At 38.5% G+C, this 17,448-nt stretch overlaps 3 protein-coding genes across 6 annotated transcripts in view; 1 reads left to right on the forward strand and 2 right to left on the reverse strand.

Annotated features, from left to right (window-relative positions):
* Positions 1 to 357: 357 nt before the first annotated feature.
* On the reverse strand, positions 358 to 1,571 carry LOC108109923 (PAX-interacting protein 1). Its single transcript, XM_017218724.2, has 2 exons — positions 1,157 to 1,571; positions 358 to 1,046 (listed from the first exon to the last, which is right to left on the reverse strand). The coding sequence occupies exons 1-2, from the start codon at positions 1,421 to 1,423 to the stop codon at positions 747 to 749; spliced, it is 567 nt and encodes a 188-aa protein (XP_017074213.1). The 5' UTR covers positions 1,424 to 1,571; the 3' UTR covers positions 358 to 746.
* A 4,661-nt stretch (positions 1,572 to 6,232) lies between these two features.
* LOC108109966 (enhancer of split mdelta protein) lies at positions 6,233 to 7,001 on the forward strand. The gene is made up of 2 exons (XM_017218784.1): positions 6,233 to 6,409; positions 6,692 to 7,001. The coding sequence occupies exons 1-2, from the start codon at positions 6,257 to 6,259 to the stop codon at positions 6,977 to 6,979; spliced, it is 441 nt and encodes a 146-aa protein (XP_017074273.1). The 5' UTR covers positions 6,233 to 6,256; the 3' UTR covers positions 6,980 to 7,001.
* A 107-nt stretch (positions 7,002 to 7,108) lies between these two features.
* Positions 7,109 to 17,448, reverse strand: part of LOC108109965 (frequenin-1) — a 33,046-nt gene continuing 22,706 nt past the window's right edge. For 2 of the 4 annotated variants that reach the window (XM_017218781.1, XM_017218782.2), the window contains 6 exons: positions 13,843 to 13,867; positions 13,046 to 13,094; positions 12,041 to 12,130; positions 11,872 to 11,950; positions 10,924 to 11,012; positions 10,393 to 10,863 (listed from right to left, as the gene is read on the reverse strand). In XM_017218781.1, the coding sequence (XP_017074270.1) occupies positions 10,696 to 10,863; positions 10,924 to 11,012; positions 11,872 to 11,950; positions 12,041 to 12,130; positions 13,046 to 13,094; positions 13,843 to 13,867 (500 nt within the window). In that variant the 3' untranslated portion in view covers positions 10,393 to 10,695. Of the gene's footprint in view, positions 9,109 to 10,392; positions 10,864 to 10,923; positions 11,013 to 11,871; positions 11,951 to 12,040; positions 12,131 to 13,045; positions 13,095 to 13,842; positions 13,868 to 17,448 lie in introns of those variants that run through there. The other 2 variants (XR_001772548.2, XM_017218783.1) reach the window with 2 other exon arrangements.

The raw sequence follows: 17,448 nt of genomic DNA on the forward strand, positions 1-17,448 counted from the left end.
ACTGGCCAGGATATCACTAGATATCCCCACTAAAAGGTGAATAATCACATTGAATGAACGTACGTAAAAGTAGAATCCTCTTTTGTTTTCGTTATCCAGAGCTCAGCTCAAAAGCCAAGAGAAATTAATATATATTTAGGAAACAAAGTAGACGAACGAATTGAAAGAAAGATGAAATCAAGCGAGAAAAGCGAGGCATTTAGGACAACAACAAAAAAAATTCCGGAAAAACACAAAAACAAGCAGCAGGACGATGGAAAAATTATGAATAAAAAACCATAAATAGAGCCAAGAGCAGATGGAGTTAAAAAGCGTTAAAAGCCATAAAAAAAATACAAATTACAAAATGCATTACAATTACCATAAACAGCATTCGATTAGGAATGAACAATTTTAATTGGTGTCAAAGTTCAATGAATAATAATAAAGAAAAAACAAAAAAAAAAAACATAAGAAAATCACACAACTACCACCCTTTCTTTTCTTGGCAAGGCGCCTAAAGGCCTAAAATCTTAAGTACTTTCTCCAAAAAAATCTTTATTCTTAACTTAAAGTAAGGGTAAAAAAAAATAGAGTTTGTTTTCTTTTTTTGAGGCGTTTGGGAAAATGGAAGAGCAGCGCGATCATCACACAGCAGCAGGAATAATACCGAAAAGCTTCCTTATTAACTACAATCCTTAGACTAGTCTCAGTTTTTGGATCTCTCTCTTTTTCTGTCTCTCTCTCTATCTATCTCTCTTCTTCTCCTACCAAGGTCGCCACACCACCAGCCGCTGCTGCACTAACTCCGCCAACTGGCGCTGCCTCTGCCGCTTTCTCTCAAAGATCTGGTGGCGTATCTTCAGCAGGATGCTATCACGTGGTGCTGGGACACTCAAAGTGCTGTTGGCTGGCGAGGTTTGCTGAAGCTGCTCTATGAACTCCAGGTCCATGTCATGCGGCGGTGAGGGAAAGGACTCCTTAACCTGCTCCTGATCCTGATCCTCCTGATCGTTATCCTGATGGGCTGCCATTTGACACTGATATTGCAGCTTGAAACGTTGACGCTAAAAGTTAAAAGATTAAAGATTAAAGTTTGTTTTTTTTAAACTGATTTCGATTGGGAATGAACTATAGGTTACGTTTCCATAATCCTTGCCAGTATACCAATCCTCACCTTCTTTCTCGCCGCATTCTCAGCCAGAAATCTACAAAGCTGCTGTAATTGCTGCTCAGCCAGCTCTTCCTTATCCTTATCCATCAGCTGATGAACCTGATCTTGTTCTTGATTTTGATTCTGATCCTGTTCTTGGATCAGATGATCCTCTAGACGACGCTGCTGCTGTCGCTGCTTGATGGCCGCCTGAACCTTGCACCTGGTGGCCGAACTCAGGCTGAGATCCATGCTGCGCTGCTGCTTCAAAATCTTATAGATGACGCCCATCGAGGCTGCTGGCTGCTCTGCGCTCTACTGTGGGTCCTGCTTTAAAACCGATATATATGTAGATATATATATTAATATATATATATATATATCCACGATCAACGTTCCCGTCGAGTTGCAAGGAAAGACTGTCCCGTCTGGCTGGCCTGGCACGTCTTTATATGCACTTTCTCTTTCTCTCTCTGCGATTTGTTTGGAGATTCGACTCTCTGAAAGATTAAAAATAAAACATAACTCGTGGGTCCATGTGTTACTGGATGGTGGTGGTGGCTGCTGCTGCTGCTGCTGATGATGCTGTTCCTTCTTTGCTGTTGCCGCGCACATTGCCCGCCAAAAAACTCCGAAACTCCCAACTCCAACAACGGCTGTCCCGCTTTATGGGACATTGCTCAAGTGGAGTTTGGTTCTATTTTCTGCTCTCATTACAATGCCTTTTAGCAGTGCAACACATGTGGCAGCATCAGCAGCAGCAACAGTGCCGCACAATCGCCTTAAAAATAGACTACACTCTCACACAGCTGCAACACTTTCGCTGCACCGACCGCTGCAACAAACGGCGCATGTGGCCTTTGTTTCACAGTCAAAGTCCCATTACCATACCATTTCCATCTTCATATCTGTAAAGTAAAGTAAAAAAAAAAAAGAAAAAAATATATCCAAAATCCGGGTCCTCATCCTCCCCTCCCTCCGTCATAGCCATTCCCAAAAACTCAAACCGAATTTTTCGTTCATAGCAATCCTTGTCGAGAAACCGCATGTTTTGGCGCCTGTTTTTGTGATGACAGGGTAGCTGGGGGTATATTAGACTGTTTAAAAAATTATTAGAATTTAAATAAAAATTTTAAAAATATTAAAAACTAAAAAGGTCTTTTAAATGGTATTAATTTCTTAAAAAAACTTATTTTTTATTTTTATTTATTTTTCAGTTTTAAGATTTCTAAGTAAAATCTTAAAAATTAATATTTTAAGCAAACCTCTTAAATATTTTACTTGCTTAAAGTTCCTTTTTGCTGATTTTTCACCAAAAATTAGGGTATTCCAAGTTCGTTAGACTTCCCCCAAACTCCTTCATCTTGTTCAGCGTCATAATCGTAGTGCCGCAAGATGGGTTCGTATCGGGATCGGGATCGTGATACTATAAATAGCGCCTGGGAAAAAACACTTTGCAGCAGCTAGTCATGTGTGTGTGTATGTCTGCGTGTCTGTGTCACGGCATGCACTTGAACTCTGCATTCACATGTTGTGTGTGCAATGCACCTCCCCCCCTCCCTTCCACACTCCCTTTTCCATTCCCTTTCCCTTTCTTACTCTTACTATCGCATGCCTAACATGCCTGCGCCTGCGTCCCTATACATATATCCCTATATAGATATATATATATTCTTGATCTTTCTGCTGTTTTTATTTGGACTTCAAGATGTTTCAAAGTGCACTTCAAGTGCGTTACAATTTGTGTCTATTTTTGGCTGCTTGGGAAGAATATCTCTATAGAAGAGTGGGGGGAGGGGGAGAGCTCCCTATTTTCGGGAAGAAAAAGATAACGGGGATTTTTATAATGTAAATCATTACAGCGGCAACCCCAACGAAAACGTTACTAGATAAGCCGCCCCATAATTGAAACATTTTTAATGAGCAATTTTATAGGCATTTCAGCCCATTGTCCATGGAGTTGGTTAGAAGGCTAGGGAAAGGAAAGGCCTTTCGATTGTCAAACTGATAAGGGAACAGTGGGACAAAAATGTTGAGAAAGTAAAAGGAAATTTTATAAATATTAAATATTTCAAATATTTAAGGTTTATAAGATGTTAAAGTATGGATTTTTTAGAATAAAAAACTTAAATATTTGATTTTACAAAGACTTTTCCTTATGCCTTAAAAATTTTTTTAAAAAAAGTGAAATTTTGATTAAAAAAATTACATAAAAAAGTCTAAAAAAGCTTACCCTCAAACTTTAATATCTTAAAAATGTATTTTCCATATCAAACTTTACTAATTTTCACCCAACTTCCACCTTACTCAACCCACTGTAGCTCCCCAAATAAAGATTCCTTTTACCAGCTCAAGATTTGCCCGTGTGTCTCTTCCCTCGCCTCTATCGCTCTCTTCTCCTCTTTCCCTAAGTGTGTCTGTTCTTGGATTTCAAATGGAAAAATATACAAAATAGAAAGATAACATACACATATCCCTTTCCCTTTGCATTTGTAACACCCATTAGCCCTGGATTGTGTACTAAAATGTCTGTTAGAAATGTAATTTCAATTTCTACAAACGCATTCTTCCACTTTAGACGGGGGGGAAGAAACAAGAAACTGAAGCCCTTCCTCCACTTGACTCCGGTTCGGTTGGCTTCAGGCTTGCGGAGACAACCCTTAGGCGTAATGACAATTAGCTGTTGGCCCTGGGAAAAACATTTCCCTAAAGCGAAGAAGAAGGGAAACTCCTTATTCTACATGTTAAGGGAGAAGAAGAAGAAGAAACCGTATCGAAACTACACGAAGCGAACCCAACAAGTGCAGGTCCCCCCTTAAGAGATGGAGAGAGAGGGTAATAAAAATATGTCTCCCCCTATTCCCCTATCTTTGTCCCGGGCTAATCGATACTCGATACGATCCATAATTTATGTTCCAGGCGATGGATCTATTTCTAGACTTCCGCTATTCGTTCTATTGTAAGTTTTCTTGCATATATATAAGTTTTTCCTGGAATTTCCCTTGTATGTTTTGACCCACTGATATTACACAGCGAACGCCCAACGCGTGGTTCGCCCCGCGCGAAAACTTGTCAATGTCAGGCCAGCATGGGCCCCCCTAAAGAGCGCGCCAATTTTTCCACCGCCCATAAACATCCCAGATCACCCTCAACACGCATAATTTCCCACGATCTCAAAGAAAAGTTCGAAGCAGGGGGAGGTGGGTCAGAGGGAGACCCCTACGAAGGGGGAAGCCCTGACAAGTTGTCAGCAGGGCTGTTAATGAGCTCCCTGGCTGGGTGTATGTGTGGAATGAAGACGTGATGAATCTATGTTACACTTTCTAATCCCACTTGTGGGAGGCCTGAAAAAAAAGGCTAAGTAATCCCCATGTTCTTCAAGATCAGGCGAGATCAAAACAAGAACTTAGATTGCCTAGATGGTATGGATAGTTTAGACACTTGAGGGGAGAGTAATGATAGGTTTCATGTAATCAAAACTTAAGTTAAGTTAGTTTCTTCTTGCTTTTAAAGACTTCTCTATCAACGTTAAAGTTTAGATTCAAGAAAGCTAGTTTTTACTCAGCTAAAGGTCTTATATCAAACGAATTCAACCCCTTAAGCAGTCCAAGTTCCCCTCAATTCCTAGTTAGGGTATCATTAAACCATCACAAATTCGCGCACGAGCAGAGCAGACCGAGGAAGGCAGCGACAAATATGAGATGATGATCTTTTGAGTTCAGAGCAAAGTTCTTTGTGGCACACAACATGTGTTGTGCCGCGCCCCCTCCCATTGCCACGCCCTATATTCCAGTGTCACTTTTGTGGCGTTTAATAGGTTGCCTCAGCAGCAGCAGAAGCAGCACCAGTTTGCCGCAATCGCGTGCACCATTGGTAAGTGGGGAAGTATCGAGCGTGGGAAACTCACGCTTGCCGCAATCTCAAAAAGCCAACCTCAAGTAGGGAATATCAACAGCGGATAGCATCTGAAGCTAAAAAGCTGAAACTGTATCTGTATTTGTATCTGAATCTGTATCTTTATCTGTATCTAAATTCTGAATCAGTCGCGGGAGCTACCGCAGATAAAGAGCTACCAAGCCAGATTTGCCCCTCAACTTTTGTCACCCAGCAGCTTAGGTTGTATAATAGGCAAGTGCACAGAGAGAAATCATTTGCTAGATTTAAGTGATATTAAGGGATAAATATACTTTAAAACTTAAACTTATAATTGATATTTTTGGTAAACCAAAATTTGTTATCCTAATAATATCTGTTAAAAGACTGTTAAAACTTTTCTCAAACATAAACAATATTCTATGGTCTACTCAAACTTCGCATCAAACTAATATCAACTTTAAATATTTTTCAAAAATGAAGACATAAAATAGCCCTTGATTAATATTCCTTGACATATTTTTAAATATTTTTTAAAGTGACGAAAATATATGAAGCATCTTCTAACCATTTTCCATGACAATCCCAAAACCAAAATCAGAAGCGATTTCTCCTATCACTTGACCATCCAAGTAATCGATGATCTCACTAGCTTCCTCGCTGATCTCTAGACAAAAAAAGTAAGAAGGAAAGAAAGAAAAATAGTAAGTAAGTAAGTAATTAGGTAAGTTAGTAAGTAAGTAGGTAAGTAAGTAGGTAAGTAAGTGAGTAAGTTAGTAAGTCAGAAAGTAAGTAAGTGAGTAAGTAAGTTAGTAAGTAACTTTTAGTCGTCACTTTTTCCTCAACGAAGGCACGTATCGGCAGACTTTGGTTCCGCCGACGTTGCTGCTGTGATTGCAGAAGCTGTCAGAAATCGGAGAAGTAAAGATCGGTTAGTAAAGAAAATCTTAAAAAAAAAAATGCATAAAGACTATGAAATACCTCATAGTATGCCAGTATTAAGTTTCCATAAGAATATCTTACACATTGCAGTCAAAGCAAATTCAGCTGTGACTTAAAAACTTCAAGAAATTTCCAAGAAATGTTCACTCATTTTGACAGCTGTCTGTGCCCTAAAAACTCATATACCCAAAAATCCCCTATCAGATAGGGTATTTTAAAGCTGTTGCTGCTGCTGCTGCTGCTGCTCTACTTAGCCGAGCCATTCAGTCGCTGCAGATCCGGAGGAGTAGTAGCTAGGCCAGACTTAACATGTCAGGCTTTGAGGAAGAGAAGTCAAGGGCCATATCCCGGTCACATCAGTATTGCAAGGTGACGAAGCCACTGCTAGAGCGGAAGCGAAGAGCGCGGATTAACCATTGTGTGGATGATCTGAAAAGCTTGCTTAAGGAGGTTATACAGATGGTGAGTGGAGTCACCAAGAAACAATCTTTTGGATGTCACATCTATAAGAACTTCAGATACATATAATCTGAATGTTACAGTTTTTTGGAGAAACAGTTTTTGGTTTACAATTTTTATATTACAAAATTTTATATTTTTTATTACAATTTTGGAAAGTTTTACAATTTTGGGCAAGGTTAATACCTTGTCTTATAAACAGATGATTAGGTTAACCTAAGAAGTTCTTAGTAAGAACTTCAAGTTATAAATTTCAAGTTCTTAAATTTAACTTCTTCTTCTTAGGACGTCGATTCACTGGCCAAACTGGAGAAGGCCGATGTCCTGGAACTTACAGTTCACCACCTAAACAGCCTACACACACTTCCTACAACTACGCCCATCATTCCATCTACCTCCCATCAATTCAAAATGCAACCCTATTGGTGGGGTTTCCGTCAGTGCGCTCTAGAAGTAACCCATTTTCTGCAACGCAACGATTGCCAGCTCAACTTCAGATTTGTAGAAGAGTTCGAGCAGCAGCTAGAGCCACCCACCAAGCCAATCCTCTGGAGACCTTGGATGGGGGTATAGCATCCTTGGGAGTATCTTTACAAGGCCATCTCCGTGCTCTTCTTGTCGTTAAGTCTTTAGTTTAAGCACCAAACTCACTGTTTCATTTTCCTAAAAACACAAAAGAATAAAACAACAACTTTCGATTTCTTTTGCTTTTCAGTTTTTTCTTTATCTTTTCGCAATAATTCCAAAAACTTGTTAGTTATGTGTGTGTTGTTTTTTCTTCTCAGTGTGTATGTATGTATGTGTGTGTTTGTAGAATGTGTGTTTTTGTTAAGAATGATTTTCCACTTTGGGGTTTTTCTCTTAGTTTCCTTTTTTAGATTTTTTAATAAACATTGCTTAATGCATTCTCGAATGCTAAACTAAGTATTGCTTATCTTCAGTATAATGCACACAAATTAAGGTTTTTCTTTTCTTTCAGTTAGGAGGGTTTATCATTTAACTGGAAAGATAACCCAGCAAAAAAAAAAAAGAAAATAGTGCAATGAGTTTTCCTTTAGTTTATCTTTAAGCTTCAGTTTAGCTGGCCTTGATTATGGTGATCTTTCTTAGAGCCTAAAAATGGTTGGTTTTTTCTTGGTTTTTCTTGGTTTTCCTTTAAGATATTTTTCCAAACTTTTTGCCAGTTTTATGTACAGTATATATATAGATATATATATACATATGTTTAATATATATATATGTATGTATTTTTTATTATATTTTTTATATAATTTCAAGTTTCAGTGTAAGAAGCGCAAAAATTGATTGTTGCTGCAGAGTTTTGGTTTTTTCCTCCATCGACCTGTTGATTTGTATCTGTTGCATATATGTATAGGTATATTCATAGTTTCCATCTATATATTATAGATATATATATATATCCGATATCCACTCAGCTTAGCTTGAGTTTAGAGTTTTAAGTTTTTTTCGGTTTTGACAGAAAAGGCATGCAAGTTTTTTGTGCAGTGTAAAGTGTATGTGAGTGAGTGTCGTCGTTGTTGTTGCCGTGGAAACTTTCCAACAATAAATCTATGCAAAAACAATTTGCAAAATTTGCACAAGTAAAATACAAATCGGGACTTCTATATAATAATAGATATATATATATAATTATCAATATCTGTGTATATATATATTCTCCCTATATCAATTTATTTGGCCTTTATCTAGGTATATATATTATATATATTCCCTTTTAAATACGAACTATAGTGCTGGGACAGAAGAAAAGAACAAGGAACAGGAAACCTTGGAATCGGATTTGGTTAAAGGGATATATTAGAGTATTTTGTGGGTGGTTGGAGGGTGGTTGTGTAGGGGGAGGGGGGTTTGTGCCAGAGTGGTCTAGACAAGCATTATCTAAAAAGCTGAATCCAATCTGAAACCTCTCAGGCGGCGACAAAGCAAAAAGTCTTTGTGATTAGCTTTTGTAAAGATATTTTGCAATTTCAATTTCAATTTCCATTTCCATTTCAATTTCAATTTCAATTTCAATTTCAATTTCAATTTCCATTTCACTTTCAATTTCAACTTCAATTTCAATCTCAATCTCAATTTCAATTTCAATTTCAATTTCAATTTCAATTTCTTAAATTTCTCAAATCTAGATTTATCTAAAAGCAGAAAGCAAGACAACATTAAAGGGTTATCAAGGATTAATGGTTAATGAAGGGTGATGGGGATGGGATAGTTATAGGATAAAGGTTATGGATAGATATACGAAAGAAAGTATTTTCAAGGATTAATGCCTAATGAAGGGTGATGGGGATAGGTTAGATATAGCTTATGGATAAATATAGAAAAGAAAGTATATTCAAGGCTTAATGCTTAATAAAGGGTAATGAGGATAGGATAGTTATAGGATATAGGCTATGGATAGTTATAGAAAAGAAAGTACTTTTAAGGCTTAATGCTTAATAAAGAGTGATGGGATAAAGTTATGGGATAAACGCTATGGATAGATCTAACCAAAAAAAAAGTATTTTCAAAGATTAATGCTTAATAAAGGATAAGATAGCCATAGGACATGGATAGTTATAATAAAGAAAGTATTTCCCTTTCTCTTTTCTTTTACAATATCAACTTTTTTACATTCTAAAGCTGAACCACATATAAAATATAGAAATTATTTTAGCATGGTGATCTCAGAAGAACAAGGAAAACTATAAAAAAAAAAACAAAGATATACTAAAAATTATAAACAAGTCTAAAAGTGAATATGCTTTAGAGAGAGATGGAGCGATAGAGAGAGATAGATAGAGATAGATAGAGATAGATAGATGATGGGGTTTTCTTTTTTTTAAATTTCATATAGATTTTAATTTTAAGGCCTTAGAAGGGGGAGTTACCAACCCCCCCTCCTATACGATATATACTTTCAAGCTCTGGGTGAGGTGTAGAAAAAAAATAGTAGAAAGTTGATATTAGATCGTTTGCTCTGTCAAGGCATGCACATTAGAAAACACATAGAAAAAGGTTTAAAGTTTATCTAAAAGATAACCTCTAAGACAGTGTGTGTGTGTAGAGACTCCTCTTGCCCCTTCGGGTGATATAATCTAATCTTAAGAAGATGAATTAGAACCATTAGATGGTTCTTAGCAAAAAACAAGATTGATTGTCAAGCTTAATGGATTTTAATTTTGGATTTTTAAGAATGAAGAATGGCGAATGAAAGAAGAAACTGCAAGAGGAGCACCTCAAAGCCGCATGCAACAAACTTTTTTCCTTGCACCTTTTTTTTCGAAGTTAATACAAAGTCGATTATCTGATTAGCTAATATAGGTAGTAAATAGGTGTAGATGTTGTAAGTATGTTTTAGCTTTTAGTTTAAGCTTTCAATTTGGATTATCTCAACACGTTCGATTATCAACAGTTTAGAGCGAGCAGCTAACAGAGGCCAATTATTAGCAAGAATTAGTTATGATTAAGTAAATATAGCTTAGTCCTTGCTGTTAATCTTAGTTAGATAAGCTAACTAGCTAACTAACAAAAATACAAAAAAAAAATTCCAACTTTTTTTTGGCCTAATTAATCGGCTTGGCTAGCAGCGCAGCGCACTTAACAAATATTTTTGTAAATTTTTCTTTAGCAATTTTCTTAATTTTTTCCAAATTTTCCGTTTGCCTGGCAAGCATCTCAATAAAAATGCCTAAGTGCTGCCTAATTGTTAATTTTAAATATATTTTTTATATTTTTAATAACTATTTTTTTTAACCAAGCCATATTTGGTTTTCCTTAGAAAAGCGCTTTTCCTTTTGGTGTTCTTTTTTTGTTTTTGTTTTGCAAATTTTTGGTTTTTCATTTTTTTATTTTTTATATAATTTTTGTTTCATTTTTTTTTTTTAACTCTTTTTGTTTTTGTTAATTGAAATATTTTTAGGTTTTTATGCGTAAATAATTTGCTATTAGTTGGAATTTTCACTTATAAAGAGTTTCCTTCTCATGGGGGCTAAACTCTATGTGTGTGTGTGTGTGGGTGTAAGAAGGTGTTTGTATGCATGTATGTGTGTGTAATTTTTAGGGGAGCGGGAGGCCTAAGGAGGTGGTCTAACAAACTGCCACCCCTAGCTTATGGTAAACATAGACTTGTGAGTGACTTTTTCTGATCGTCAGTTTCGTTGTCTCCTTCTATCACCTTATCGCTCCTTCCCTCCCCCGCCCCACCTCTTTCTACTCCTACTTCTTCTCCTACTCCTTTTCCTTTTTCTTCTCCTTCTCCTTCATCACCGCATCGACTACAGGTCCCGCGGTTAATCACCACCTAAACTTAACGCCTGCACTATACGTGGATCAGCTTTACTGCCCTCACGGAACTCCTCCAACGTCAGCCGATCATCATGATTCTTGTCCATCTGATCAAAGATCTTATCCACCCGCTTCTGGGGCGTATTCTCATCCTCTGTTTGCGGCTGTTGGCCCTGTAAGCGAGTAGTTACTGTAGTTTTATAAACTAAAACTATATATTCAACGATACTTACTACCATTTGGTAGATGGCATCCACTATGTTGTACATCTCCTCGCGGGTTATATAGCCATCGTTGTCCACATCATAAAGACGGAAGGCCCCTGGGGAAGTAAAAGATAAGATAAGATATTAGTAAGGTCTTAGAAAAGCGAGAAAGTTGTTGAAGAAAAGCAGCTAAGTAATAACTTGTTTAAGATCTGGAAAGTTCTATAAGATCAGGTTGAATAATAATGAAGTCTACCTGTACTGTTTTTCAACTTCCTAAAAGGAACTACTTTATGGAAAACTAAAAATATGAGACTAAGAAGATTTTTAAACTTAGTTTTTCTTGTACTAACTTATAAGGATATACCGAGCAACCTTCTTACCTTAACCAAAACCCCATCTACATCTCAAATCTTACCCCCAGAATCACCCCAACTAATAAGGATATACTCTTTGACCTTCTACCTTCTACCTTCAACCTCCAACATTCTACCTATACCTTCTTCAACCTATGTTACCTTAACCAAAACCCCATCTACATCTCAAATCTTACACCTCAAAATCCCTTCTTAGCCATCCCAAATTCCATCCAAATTCCTCCTTGATTATTAGTAAATCTTATAGAAAAGCTGGAAAGTTCTTGCGGAAAAGCTGCTAAGTAAGATCAGGAAAGTTCTATAAGATCAAGTTTTATAATAAGGAAGGTAACCTGTACTGTTTTCCAACTTCCTAAAAGCAACTACTTCATGGAAAACTCAAAATTTGAAACTAAGAAGAGTTTAACCTTATTTTTTCCTGTACTTAACTTATAAGGATATATCCATCGACCTTCTTAGTTGGTAACCTTAACCAAAACCCCATCTACATCTCAAATCTTACCCGTAAAATCCCTTCTCTCCCTTAACCAAAACCCCATCTACATCTCAAATCTCACCCCTCAAAATCCCTTTTTAGCCATCCCCCACCCCCCCTTACAGTGCAGCTTCTCATCCAGATTCCCTCTTGATGTTATGGACAAAGCCCGTATAAACTCCTCAAACTCAATGGCGCCATCCTGCAGATACAAAGATACAAAGATAGAAAGATACAAACATAAGTTATATAATATAAATCAGCATAATATCAATCCTATTGATATACTCACATTATTCTCATCGAAGACACGAAAGACCAGAGAGGCAAATTTGCTGGGGTCACCGTCGGGGAAGAATTGCTTATAGATTTTGATGAAGCCCTGCGGAGATGGGTGGGGAGAGAATGCAGCCAGAAGGAGAAGGATAAAGGGGAAACATACACACACACAAAGAGAGGAGGGTAGAGATGTTAGATGTTTGCTATATAAATATATATGCTATATTCCCCATTTGACTGGGTTTCACTAGAGAAGTTTGAGTGTTGGCAAGTCAGAACTAGACACATAAAATAGCATTAGGAGTGAAAATTTTCGAAATTCACCAGTTAAGTGAAATAAATGGATGATGTCGGGGGGTTGTTTGGCTAGACTATAAGGTGTGTCTTTATGTCTATATGTTATAGGAATATATATATTTTTATATAACTAAATATATCACTATATATATCTTCATATATAAAGATGTCTAAAATGTAAGTGCAAGCTTGGCAAACTGCAAGTTATGTTGGGGAATTTTCATGATTTCGCTGGCATGGCAGCTGTGAAACGAAAAAACTTGAAAATGTCAAATCAATGAATGGCTTAAACTTCCCCGCAGCCGCCCCCGCCCCTTCTACCGGCTTCTACAGACATGTGCATGTATTGGTATTTGCCAGCAAACTTGTATTTATTTTATTTATGCCACAAAAGTCAGCCACAAAAAAGCAACGAATGTTGGAAATAAGGACGGACAAACCGCATATCAGGCGGGGGGGATGGCTAGCGGACAGATCAAAGTGTATGTGAGCTTATTATATATATAAAAAAGATATATATATATAAAAGATATATATATAGAAAGTACATATAGTACAGTATGCAGTTTGCCATGGAGATGACCCGAAATAAGAGGATTCCGTTTGTGGTCAGTTATGATGAAAGCCAAAGGGGTAAATCCTGATAATGATAACGATGATAATGATGATGATCCGAGAAGGGGGGAGTGAGTGGAAGATAAAAATCGTGTGGGATACTCACTTGTTCGGTCAGCAAGCCATTCGGACAGTCTTTGAGAAAGCCCTTGTGCCTTCGTTCAGGGTCAGTGTGGTGGTCAGAGATCGGTTATAGCGGATATAGCATAGCACACACAGGAAGTATACAGGACAGCGGGGATACAGATGATACAGAGAGACGTGTAGTTTGGTTGGGGGGAGGGTAGCGCCAACGACGAGATAAACAGATTAGACAGAGACAGGAAAAGACAAAGGAGAGTGTGAGAGTGAGAAAGAAAGAAAGAAAGGTAGATGGAACGTGAAAGAGGGGGCGGGCGGGGAGAACCAAAAAATAATATAGATCAAAAATTAAATTAAAAACCAATAATTGTGGCAGCCAGACACACACCCTCACACACCCTCACACACACACACACATATACACATAAACTGATAAATTAAAGATAAATATTGACCCGGGGAAAATGTTTTTCCGCCGGGGAAAACTCACTCACTCACTCACTCGCTTTGGCATTTTAAATTCTATTTACATTTTATTTCGGTTCTGGCATTAATTTGAACTTTTCCACGGCCACAACCGCAGACAGCAAGATCAAATTTGCAGCAATTGCAATATTAATTATAGCTCACTCATACACTCTCACACACTCTCATACACACACTCAAACACACACTCAGACACCCACACTCATTGGTAAATGAAACATTTAAGTTCTGGCCGCATAATAGAATTGAAAGAGTAAAACCAAAATGAAAATGAAAACGAAAAAAGGAACACAAAAGGTGGAAAAATCCTGATGAAAAATCCATGGAAATGCTCACCATTGACGAATTTCCTTTTCAGTGACTGCAAAGAAAGGTGAAAAAAAAATGTTAAAAATTAGTTAAAAAGCAATTGCAAAGGGAAGGACAATAAAACAGCCAGTTAAGCGTCCGCACTTAGTTGTTGCCGCCTCCTCAAGGTTCTAACCCTCACGAGGCTATCATTCTTAATATCAACATTAACCCCCAAACACCCTGGATATCAATACCCTTATACCAACCTACTCACCCTAAGCAAAACCAATCCCATGGCATTCCTCTTATCCTGGCACTCAAGTGCCTTTTTGCTGAGCCTCTGAGTTATGGCGGCTTAAGGCTTGGTCTAAAGGCTAGAACTGCCCTTGGAGATTGATGGCGTTCACTTGACAGGCTTAGCGGACACGTTCTTCTGCTTTTTCTTCTTCTTCTACTGTTACCTCCTACTACTACTTGCTTTTTTGCTGATGCTGCTGATAAACCGCGACACGCTGCGTATGAGTAATATGCAAGCAAAATTTATGAGAACAGCCAGCCAGCCATCGTCAAAGTGCATTCAGGGTTGAGTGAAGTGAGTGAGTGCCTCAACTCATTTAATAAATCATTTAATTAATTAAAAGCTTTCAAAGTTACCTTTTCCTGGGAGAGAAATGTATAGGAAGTTAGTCAGTACTACTAACTTTAATATAAAGTTAAGTTAAACTAACTAAAACCTAAAACCTCAAAACTCTTTCTAATAACTTTTTCCTTTTCTATCATAAAAATAATATTTACTTTAAGTATTTCCTCCCATCCTTCCTTATCCTTTCCCATTCCCTTGTACTTTTTAGCCTTTTCAGCTAATAATTATAGCACACTTTTTGGCGCATATATGGGCTGCATAGGCCAAGTGGAGAAAGTGGGCTAAAAAGCACTCTGAAAATGAAAAACAAAACGGTACAAAGAGGCTGCCGCTGCTGCTGCCTCTTCCACTACTACTACTGATGATGATGATGGAGATGAACATGTCTGATGATGAAGAAGGGCTGGGCTGGGCAGTGCCCTTCCTCCAATAGGTAGACCTTTTCCATTTTTTTTTAGATCCGCGTTGGGCGCCAAATACAACTTTAGCTGCTGCACGCAATTGAAAATTGGCCACAGCCTAGGCCCATAACATACATATACTATATATCTTTATATATATATATATTGTATATAGTATGTATATCTGAATAACATAACGTAGAGAGATTGAGCCTGGAGGCTTGTTAAAAGTCTGCGCACGCCAACGCGTCGGCTAAGTAAGCTCCAAGGAGCGTTATCCTTGTCGATGTCTCTCGGCCGACGACTTTTACTGCGGCTACATGAATAATACATATCTCGCCTGGCTGGTGTTTGTGCTTGTGCTGAGCCGCCAGCTGTAAAGCAAATTAGTACATAGAGGGAGGAGGGAGGAGAGACCTATGCCTGGATAAGCGGGAATGCCCGGATAAGCGAGAGATTTGCCAGCCCTGACTGAATTCTGACAACTGCCATGGCTGGCAAAAAGAAACAAAAAAAAAAAATGATTTCGATTTAAATGTTTATTTGCAGAAGAAGGCGGCGGCGGTGGCGCGCTTTTCCACCTTTCCACAATTTTCCCACCAAGCTGCTTGTGGCCCTCAGCGTTTATTCAATCTGTTTTTCCTACTCCTCCTCCTCCTCTCTTTTTTTTCCAGCCGCCGAAAATGCCGCCAGTTTTGGCCTTTTTGTATTTACTTAATTTAATTTTTAAACTGATTTAATTTCAACTTTTTTATACACAGACACACACACACAATCACACACACACTCATACATAGAAAGATGGTGACACAGCAAGGACCTCCCTGGTCTGGGTGTGGCCACATGCTAATTAATGAATGGCTGGCAAAAGGCACTCTGCCTTCCTTCCCTCATTTTTCCATTTCGAAAAAGAAAAGTGGGGGAAAGGGTGGAAAAACGAGAAGTGAACTTTAAATGAGCTGCATGCGGGCCACACACACACACACTCAAAATGAAAATCACAAGGACTGTGCGTGTTTTTTGGTCACCAACTCAACAACCTTGCAACAAGCAGGACCACAAGGATGTGCGTCGTCGTCGTCGTCGTCCCCCGGTTTTTTGGGCTCAAATATTTACCAAACTTGATTAGATTCCCAGCGATTCCGAGGCGGGGCAACAAGTGACCTCGCACAATCCTCCTCCCCACCGCCGCCGCCATCAACAACAACTTAACCCTGAGAGAGCGAGCATAGCCAGCCGCCAAGCCACATCGCATGTCTGCGGTTAACCCCTTGGTGGCCTCGCACGCAACTAAAACGCAACTGAAAACCGCTCACCTGGCTATGGATGGGTGGGTGGTAAAGCTACCCCTTTGTCCTAGGTTCATAGTCATGCTCACGGTCATAGTTTATAGTCATGTAGTCATAGTCATTGTCCTGGGCTGTACACACACCCAGAGCAGCCGCCTGCCTGCCTGGCAACTAGCAACTAGCAATCTAGACCAGACATGGAGGTACCATAGATCATATCTGAAATTGCTTCTCGGAATATGTTGCCCAGATGGCAGTGCATTCAACCAACCACACACCCAGCCACTAATTAATCATGATCATATCTTAAATTAATTCCACGAACCGACCACAAATTCGTTTCAATTCAAAAGCTTATTAGTAAGTAGCTTTGTTAATTATAAACCACTTTATCAACTCTAATCAGCTCGACTTATGCTGTTTTCGGTTTCCAAAATCAATTTTCTGCTTATTTTTCTTTAAATTTTTTTAACTTTAAAGCTTATTTTTACCCAAAAACTTCTCTTTCTTACTTTTTGATGACTTTTCTGCCTAAGATTCAACCCTTTTGGCCTTTGCCTTTGCCGCTTTTGCTGGCAAATTGCCTCCTGCAATGTAAACCAAGATCGTATGGCATATTAGCAGCAGCAGTTTAGTTCAGTTTCAGTTTCAGTTTCAGTTTCCATTGATTCGATTCATTGCCTTGATTGAGTTTCCCAGCGATTCCCTCTACCCTACCTCCCCCCTCAATCATTGTTCCTGTTTTATGCTAAAACGTTGCTGCCAGCTGAAGTTGACTCAAAGCACATCATAATTTCCCATCGATTGGCAATTTTCTAATGTCGTTATATGCGCTTTCCCTCTCTCCCTCTCTTTCAAACTGTTTCCCTTGCGAATCGCTTTCTGTTTGTTGCTTTATCAATTTGCGTCTATAAACGAGCAGCAGCCAGGGAGGAATGGCATCTACAGAATGGCAGGGAACCCAACAGAACCCAACCAAACCGACTAACTGAGTCAATGAATGGACGATTGATGCAGAAGGGCTGATTGGGAGGGGTTTCCTAGATGCAGTTGCCAGGAGGGGGTGGCTTGTGCCGGCGCCATTAGCAAATTATACACAACATGTGTGCACTGCAGGGCTGGGACAAGGGCCAGAACCAGGACCCCTACTAGAAAGAACCAACAAAAAGCGTAATGGAGACTGGCTCTTCGATCGTCTTCTGATTTCTTTTCTTACACGCAGAGAAATTTACAACATTTTGGCTTAAAATGTTTTAGAAAAGGTGGAAAAAAACTATGTTAACTTGGTTAGTTAAGATTAAAACTTAGTTATATAAAC

This window comes from Drosophila eugracilis, unplaced genomic scaffold (assembly GCF_018153835.1).
Source record: "Drosophila eugracilis isolate 14026-0451.02 unplaced genomic scaffold, ASM1815383v1 contig_394, whole genome shotgun sequence".
NCBI lineage: Eukaryota > Metazoa > Arthropoda > Insecta > Diptera > Drosophilidae > Drosophila > Drosophila eugracilis.